General features: G+C 28.2%; 1 protein-coding gene across 1 annotated transcript in view; it reads left to right on the top strand.

Moving 5' to 3' along the window:
- Positions 1-7,738: 7,738 nt before the first annotated feature.
- The window catches only part of Speck (speck), a 35,642-nt gene continuing 33,299 nt past the window's right edge, over positions 7,739-10,081 (top strand). Inside the window, exon 1 of the mRNA XM_026638192.2 lies at positions 7,739-7,972. Coding sequence (XP_026493977.1) covers positions 7,886-7,972 — 87 coding nt within the window. The 5' untranslated portion in view covers positions 7,739-7,885. The remainder of the gene's footprint in view (positions 7,973-10,081) is intronic.

The following is a 10,081-nucleotide window of genomic DNA, read 5'->3' as shown; positions in this document are numbered from 1 at the left end:
CATCGCGGTGGAATCAACTCCAGACCTTCTTGTGACCTTAATGTCAACCCAATTTCTTTCCTCAGGCGTAAAATATCCAAAAACCCTTAAATGCGAATCAACTTATTTTAATCGGTAGCCCAAAAATAAAATTTCATGCTTCTAACTTCAAAATGGCGGACTTCCAGACTAACCTGTATACGAAATGTCAACCCCTACTTTTTCCCTTTAGGCGTAAAACATCAAGAAACGCTCAAATACGTATCTACTCATTTTTAATCGGCAGCCCAAAAATAAAATTTCCTACTTCGAACTTCAAAAATGCCGGTCTCCCAGACTATCCTATATACGAAATGTCAACCCCTATTAAACCCCTTAGAGGTAGAATATCTAGACACACTAAAATACATATTTAATTATTTTTAATAAGTATCCCAAAAATAAAGTTTCATATTCTTAGCCTAAAAAATTACGGCTTCCATAAAAACTTTCAACCTTATTTCACCCCCTTAGTGCTAGAATATAAAAAAACACTTAAATACGCATTTACTCATTTTTAATCAGTATCCCAATAATAAAGTTTCATGTTTGTAACTTAAAAAATGACTGATTCCCATAAAAACTTTCAACCCTTAGTTCACCCCCTTAGTGGTAGATTATCTAGAAACGCTTAAATACGTATCTACTAATTTTTTATCAGTATCCTAAAAATAAAGTTTCATGTTTCTATCTTAAAAATGACGGACTTCTATACAAACTTTCAACCCCTATTTCACCCCCGTAGGGGAAGAATATGCAGAAACAGTTAAATAAGTATCTACTCCTTTTTAATCACTATCCCAAAAATAAAGTTTCATGTTCCTAACTTAAAAAATTACGAACTTCCATACAAACATTCAACCCCTATTTCACCCCTTTAGGGGTAGAATTCTCAAAATTCCCTCCTTAGTGGGTGTCATGATATGTTTGTTTATAAGTATACAACCAAAAATGTAAGTTTTAAGCTTCTAGTTCTAAAAATTCTAAAAATGACAATACTTTCAACAACTTACAACTTTTCATCCCCCTTTTCAACCTTTTACAGCACCTTTTTCCAAATAAAAAGTAGCCTATGTCCTTTCTCAGGCTCTAGACTATTTGTGTACCAAATTTCATTTATATCGGTCCAGTGGTTTCGAGAAAGCGAGACAGACAGACAGACAGTTACTTTCGCATTTATAATATTAATATGGATAATATGGATTACTATAGGCATCTTCCAGACGAGCGCACTACACCTTAGACTGGAGCAGCCAAATAAAAAAATATGTACTTTAGAAGGGTCTAAATTTAAAAGATTTTAAAATTATTTAATAAATTGTTCTTAGCTGGATCTACGGACATTTGTTCCAAGAGGTCGAAATAATGGTCATTATTGGCAAAACAATTATTTCCAGACAATTTTAATCAAATTTTAACTCAATTATCCATCTAAAGGTTATATTCGAAAAAAAATAATAATAGCTATAATATATAAAGGATATTAATATACGTCCATCTGTTAACTACAAGAGGAATAAAATAAACGAAATCGATTTAACTTTTTAAAACAATCGAGTACAAAATTTATTTAAAAAAAATAAGACATGACATTTATAATGTTAAGTGTCCAAATATATAATATTAAAGTCGAAAAAATAGCACAATTTTTATACAATGAAAATATTTGTATATATATATATATTATTTAGTTTAATTAACTTTTAATAATTAAAATTTCAACGATATTGAAATAAAAGTAAAATTGGACCATCATCTTTAACTTATTGTAGTATCGCAGTTTTTAATTATTTCTTGCTCGACAATGGCCGATAATTCTCAACGATGATGCGGCTTCTCAATGATGAGGCTTTATCAAGACTAGAACGCATTTCAAAATCTAAATAAAAATGGTTGTTCTCACTCCCAAGCGTAAGAATTAATTCTATATAAACAACAAACTATTTTCTTTTCTGTGCCACGATGGGCAATATATAAGCATTTCCTTAAAAATAATAAAAACAAAATAACTATTTACTAATCCCATGATCCCTTTTGAATTTTTGTTATTACTTATCAGTAAAAACTTAATTTATTTAGTATCTTATGATTTTATATATATTTCCTAAAAATATTACCAATCTTTAATTTTAAGATTGACTACTCTGTTCTGACGATTCTTTTCGATTTAATAGGTAACACAGTTATAAATATTGTAAAGATTCACCAACTCTTACCTTATTGAATTTCACTTGTCAAATTTTACGTGAATAAAGTGTATTTTTATTTCGATATCTCCACATTTTTTCTTAGTATCCAAGTAATCCAAGTAGCTCACTCCGCAAGCACACATCTAATTTCCAACCTGACATCGATCATTACAGTAGCAACTTGTAATTACAAGTAACTTAACATAATAAAAAAAAAATGACGACCTCCGTGGTCGAGTAGTGTGTACACTGGTTTTCATGGGTACGCCGCTCCGAGGTCCCGGGTTCGATTCCCGGTCGAGTCGATGTAGAAAAAGTTCATGTTTCTATGTTGTCTTGGGTCTGGGTGTATGTGGTACCGTCGTTACTTCTGATTTTCCATAACACAAGTGCTTTAGCTGCTTACATTGGGATCAGAGTAATGTATGTGATGTCCAATATTTATTATTATTATTAACATACGCACACTAGTAATTTAGCATTACTTATATCCGTCTTAAGAATCATAAATCATTTCTTTATTCATAGAATCATTTAAGGCACCGCGTTAACGAGTTCGTCATTGCGGTTTGTAATAATCTTGTTCTTAACTATATCTTGGAATCAACTAAACCTTTAGAAGATAAATTATACCCATGCTTAACTTAGAGCGATAAAGTTACACGGGAAACGATAAAGCAGACAATCTCTAAAATACCTTTATCTTGACATTACTATTAATGTTGTTATAACTAACTGGTACTTGCTAATAGCAAAATATTATGCATTTATAATTATCTTGATGGACTTCTTTTTGACATAACATTTAAACGTAAATATACACGTAAGTCATATAAATTATATATATAACAGATTGAAAGACAATGTGGCCAGTAGTGACCACTTACCATCAGACTGCCCATTTGATCATCCGCCTACCAATGATATAAAAAACATATATAGGTATATGTCACACACTGTATAATTATAAATATCGTTAGATTATAATCTATCTCGTGAAATTGTTAACTTTCAAAAGATTGTGAACCGAAACTAACTGCTTACAATTTAAATAAGTTTCGTGTCGCCCGGCCCGGCGCCAGTGCGTCTCACGTACTACCTACTTCATGTAGGGGAAATACGCAATGTGTTTTTCCAGCGAGATCAAAAAAAGCAAGCATATCCAGCGGAGCTACTCAGCAGGCTCTAACAGAGCTGTATTATTATAAAAGTAGTAATTGTTGTTAATCTGTTTATTGTACACAAATAATAACCCAAAGAGTAATTTAACTAAGTAAAATATAGTCCTGAATGTTTTTATCCATACTAATATTACATATGCAAAATATGATATTTGCTAGATGTAAAAACACAGGTCCAATTGGTTACATTTTTTCTTGCTTTGCTATAGTAGTAATAATAATAAAGAAGTAATCCAGATTTTACAATAATGATTATGTTCTCCTAACTGATTTAGACCACGGGGAACCAATTCTCAAGGGAAACTAGAACAGGGTATATTATTATAATGCACAAGACTGCGAACTTCCGGACACGAGAATTTTTTGACGGCATTAATAAGTTTATAAATAAATATATTTCCCTTTAAGAGTTTACCTTTAAGAATTAAAAGTCAGCTGAAAACACATAAATAAACACTCATGCGAAAATAAAATAAAATTATAAAAATAAATAAAAAACTTTAATTAATAATAAATTCATCAAGTTTCAATTATTTAAAATTATTATATGTACGGTTACTGTCACGCAAATACATAGTAAATACTTGAAATTATATTAAATTGAATGACGTGTTTATGATAACCTTCTAAGTGAATGGCGTCGTATCCCTCTCTGATTTTTTTGGAAATGTAAAAGTACGTTTTATTATTGAAATAACAATTAATTTTAATTATTTATTTGATAAGCGTACCCATAAATTATGAACTTAACGAAAGTACCTACTTTTAATCCGTATTGCAATAAAAAACAGGCCATGGCTGCATTTTTAAGATATTAACATAATATATGTAGAATACATACAAATCTAGTTCTAGGAAATAATTTTTACTTTAAAGCGCTTATTTGTAATTAAAAAAAAAAGTGTCATATTATTTTACGTAAAAAAATTATATCAATAATATAAAAGGTAAAACTTAAATATTCACTCACTTCTTCCAAATTTCATAGTAACCTAACTCAGCAAGATTAGTTTGATAACTGCTTGAAATCATGACTCCCACGCAGTGTCCAGCTTCAAAAAACTACAAAAATATGTGTCAGATAAGATTACTAACAATTGCTAGTCGGATTCATTTAAACATAGTTGCAGTTTTATTACAAAATAAATAAAACATTAAAATAATTAATACTTAAAACTGATTAATTTAAATTTATTCAAATAAAAAACGTACATTAAAAATTTTGTGAGTACGTTTTTTTTTTATAGTCTTACCTAGTATTTCTCAGGTCAATTTTTGTGGGACTTTATTATTTGAGTGAAGATTAATATACAAAATAATTAATTTTAATACCTATAAAAGATAATACCCGGCCTGCCTTGCAATACGTCGAAACATTTAATTTTCTTGTATGAGTATAAGTGTTAGCTTGCCTCGTATATTGTATCAACTTAATTGAATCCTATCATAACAACCTTTTTTATTTTATTGTACGTATTAACAATTCTATAAAAAACGGCCTAAAAATATCAAATTGCCCTGTTCAAAGTAGAAAATGAGTACCAGAACTCTGTATTCTGTACTCATTTTGTACTTTAATTTTCTAAAGGTTAAATTGAATGACTTTGGTATATAATTATTTCGAAGCCAGCTAGTTTAATTAGCCTTTTAATTAACAGTCTAGCCTTTCAACCAGAGGACTGAATGAGACTTTTAAATGATTCTAGCAAATGAACCTTTTCTATGAAGGGAAGATGTTTTGGCGGAATGTCAACTGCTCATTGGATTGAAAGGCTAATTAAGCTAGTTGCCACCGACATACATAAACGAATGTATTTATTATTTATATATATTTACATATAAGATAAGTTAGCTAAGATTTTTGCTATGACAAAATTCTGTGATAAAAATTTTAAAATTTACTTTTTAAGCATTGAGATTCAAGCAATCGTGCACTTTTGCTTTACTGTCTAAGAATTTGTTTAAAATATTACGATTCTGTTATGTATATAATATAAACACATTTATTTGTTTTTGCGTGTTGCAAATGATATTTCAGAAGTGTCGATCGATTCCAAAATGATTAACTACATTTAGTTAAATAATAAATTAAAATAAAGTCAAACATTTGATATGTATTTTTAGTATTTGATGGAACGCAGACGAAAATACGTCATTCCAGGATATTTTTAAAGAGAAAGCTAACGGAACAATAATAAATATATAAAAACTGTAGTCATAAATTATTCACAGATCTCAAACACGCATATGGACTATATTAAAAAAACCGAAATAATAACAGATAAAATACTAATTCATTTTTACTATAGTATAATCACAAGAGATATAATAAAGAACGCAATGCACTTGTAAATCTAAATTTATGTATTATACTGGACCTCTTTTATAACACGGAAGCTAAAATTCGTGTCTTATACTCTTATTATGACATTTGTAAATGTGTAAGAAAATATAGACATAATAAAACATAATATTTCATACCATTGTTTTATTGCACATGTGCAATTAATTTTGTAAGCGGTATAAAAATATTTAAGTGGATTATCAAGAAATAAAACTATGCGCGTATTATATTCATATGAGTTCATATTAACAGAAAAAAATACATAAATTATTACAACAACGGTTTATTAGTATAATAAATAATAAAAATAAAATGGTTTGATTTGAAATAATAATCAACAGTGTTGTGTGAGAATTAAATCCATTTTAACGCTTATTTGCCAACATTATCATGCGTTTGAAGTTAAAAAAAAAAACAAAGAAAAGTAACAAAAAAGGTTCAATAGGTAAATATATAACATACGGATTCACTTTCACTATTAACTATCCTACATACCTATGCGTAAAACAAATTTATAACTAACAACGTTATTGATTTTCTGTTTTGTTCTTCTTTTCGGAGCGGACAATGAATCGACGTGATATTTGCATAAAGATAATCTATATGATTAAGAGTGAGCTATAGGCATACAGTTTTATTTCCAGGCACAATGACGCGAATAATTTGTAATAACTTGTGATGTAAAATTGGAAAAACTACTTAATTACCAATTTAATTTTAATACATGCTATTGCATGAGCATTTACGAAAATGTTTCATTCCTAGAGTAAAATAAAATAATTCAGTTTTATTCACTACAATTTACTATATTATACATATATATACATATACTCAATTTTATTAAAATACATCTAGGCCACAAAAACAGATAAATAAATTCGTGTTCGATTCTATATTGTCATCAATTGAAAGTTTGCAACTATCACCCAAAACTAGTTTTTATAGTGTCCTTAGATATATGATACAATACGTACATTTTAGGACATACAAACGTATATTACTAATCGAAAAATTTACATAATTGGCAAATAATTATAAAAGTACAACTTATAATTAAAATTTAAATGTTCTTTTTTTTTATAAACATTCCTCATGAGCAACTTCAACGAGTTAATTTAAAAAATATTTAAAACAGGCTTTGAACATTCTAAAAATAGAATAACACTTATCAAATAATTTAAAAATAGATACATAATATTCAAATTAAGTTGTATCCATTTCAAATTATTTATAACTTAGAGGTCAGTGTAGTTGAGGTTACGTAAACTGACGCGGTTGCTATTAGCCAACTAGAGCAAATTTTTAAGGACGTGATTCTGGATGAACGATTTCGTTACATGAATGTTTATAATTAATCTGTAATTTTAAATTAAATCAGTATCCTTCAAAATACTGTTTGTTATTAATTAAGGATTTGCTAAAAGACAATGTTTATTTGTGATTCAGGATGCTTAAAAAATATTTTATAAGTAATAAAGCATCTAGTAATTATAATAGTAAGTAGATCTAGTTAAATCTATTTTAAAATAAATATGTTTGTTTAATTTTTGTTGCAACTTCTAAATACGAAACCAAGAGTATGTAACCAGAATATTCACATCATATTTCAGGATCAGAGTTCAGTTGCCTTTATTTTTTAATTTGTTTTATATAAGAAAAATAAAAAACAATAAGTCGATTTTTATATAAGGTATTTTTATTAGTTAGTTAGTTTTAGTCATCAGTAAACCTTGTCTACTACCTAGAACCATTATTTAAAATAATGTATGAAGTCTAATACCAAAAATAATATTTGGTATAGTTTTTAAAAAATAATTATTAATATTTTTAATATATAAATATAGATAGTTACTCTATAGAGTATAACATTATAAATAAAATAAAAAAATATATGTGACCTATTTAGTTATCTGTGCTTTCCAGTACTGCTAGTCTAGTTCTAAAACGCGTTCACTTACATATAGCCAGAGCCGCGCGGATATGAAAGGGACAGGAGTGAGGCGTTCAGTTTACAGCTTTATATAAAAGAAGCAAGATTTCGCAACCATTCCGACTTGGAATCTCGCCGCGATCCCGTCGGGGTGCAAGCGAGAGCTGAGATAGATTCGCGCGCGAAAATTTACAGACGCGGTTTAATTTTTTAATTTTTCAAAATGGCGGTTACAAGTGCCAGGAGCATTATCAATATGAAGGAGAAGGGTCATTTTGGTCATGAGAAAACAAGGATTGATAAATACACGGTAAATATGTTTATATTTTTTGTTTTATTTTTATTATTTTATACAGTGCATTACAAAAACATAACACGCAACATACGCACTTTCTCACTGTCACACACGAATAAAGATTAATTTATTACAATATGTTGTCATTTAAAAATTAACTGACGAAATTTTTATAAGCAACCATATTTATTATAAAGTACCTTATTATGAAGTAAAATACTTTAGGACGGTAGACAGATATTATTAAATAATTTGTTAATTGTTGTTATAGTTTGATTGACCATCGTCAGGTGAAAATTTTGTAAATAAAACGTATACAAATTTTTAATAACATATTAAAAATAATTGCACATATAATACTTACTTTTTACATAACATTTTAACATTATTTACTATTTACATTATATAAAAATCGCATGGACTAGGTAACTAGATGATATATCTTATCAATTAATTCATTAAACACTTTCAGAATCTATAACATTATATATTTGAAAGTGTTTAGGTGTTTACTAAGTGTGCAAGAGTGTGTTAATTTATACAATAAAGGAAAACGAACAATTATATCAATACGAAAGCTATAAATAAATTAAAAGTGATTAGTACGCCCAATTATTTCCTAAGTTGCAAAGAATTCATAAAATATTTTTGCAAGCCATTTTCCTGTGAATGGCTCCTATTATTTGTAAAAATATTGATTGCGATGAACTTTTGAAATAAACGTTTATTACCACATATTAATAATATTGTTTTTTTTTTAAATTATTACATAAAGGTGAGTCTAGATAATAGTTTATCAAATAATTGTCACAACTACTTAATCGTGGAATTGATATAAGACTTTATTATGTTAAAATAATTGCATCAGGTTATACATAGGTTGTATGATGCTATATTTATTAAATTATCAAAATATCTATAATTATCAAATAAATAAAAATTACCTTTACGCTTTTCAGTTGTTGGTTGAATGTTTTTAGAAATATTAGAAGTATTATGAATAGAAGCTTGGGAAAAAATACGTGAGGCGTGTTATTAGATAAACTTATACATAATATAAACTCAGTATTGGCGGATACTGATTGTTATAACATTTTGTTTTTTTTTTTTACGTTGAGACGGGTCATTTCTTCTTTCACCGGACGTTGTTCATCCTTAGTCTCGTTAGTTTATTCGAAATTTCGAAAAATCACCGATTGATATTACAGATTATAATACTTCTGTCAGTCACACAAAATATCAAACAATGTACATTTATTTACTACACATTACGATCGAAGTTACAATATTAATGTAAAAATAAGTTATTTAATAAAGTCCATTCTAAATTTTTTCGTACCTTGAACACGTAAAACTACGTACACAAATTTTATTTAACATTTAATTTCATACAACAGTTTATAATAAATAAATAAGAAACTTATCACATTGAGGATTTGACACATTAACTTATTGTTTATTATTCTGATATCAGTCACAATATTGTTTTGTTTGTATAGAATTTACCGAAATTAGAACAGGGACCTAGGTTTATATTTTGCGATTGATAAACTTTTGTGATTTTATTGACAAATGTAACACACTTTCTTGTTAACCTAAAATCATTAATCTATCGAGAATAATAATTTACAGCTTAAGTTTACATATGTCAGCTGCTTGAGTTACAAACTCAGTGGCAGTCAAATATAATAATAAATATATTCACTGTGAAAATATCACACACACACAATATTTAAAAATTGAGTCGTACTAAGTTCACTAACTGGTCACTCGAAACGAAATATCTCCGTGGTGGACAAGTTTACTTTAATCTTTTTTTTTAAGTTTTCGAAAAGATCCTCAAGGCTATTAAATAGATTGCATATCCTCATTTTATCTAGACACAATGGAGAGATTGTGCTATGGACTCGACCTCGAAGGTTCTGATTAGAGCGAATACGGATAGGCCTAACAAACTGACATAAACACGTTTTGTTCTATAAAATCGATAAGTGTAATATTTTATAATAAGGACTAGACATTTAAAAAGCTATTTTTATCTTGAACGCATTCTAAAATTAAAAAAACAAGATAGTTTAAGACTAAGTGTATGGTTTAGTGTAAGGTGCGAAAAGCATCTACCTA

The sequence above is a fragment of the Vanessa tameamea genome, chromosome 15, assembly GCF_037043105.1.
Source record: "Vanessa tameamea isolate UH-Manoa-2023 chromosome 15, ilVanTame1 primary haplotype, whole genome shotgun sequence".
Taxonomy (NCBI): Eukaryota; Metazoa; Arthropoda; class Insecta; order Lepidoptera; family Nymphalidae; genus Vanessa; species Vanessa tameamea.
This window is presented reverse-complemented; position numbering and strand designations above follow the sequence as displayed.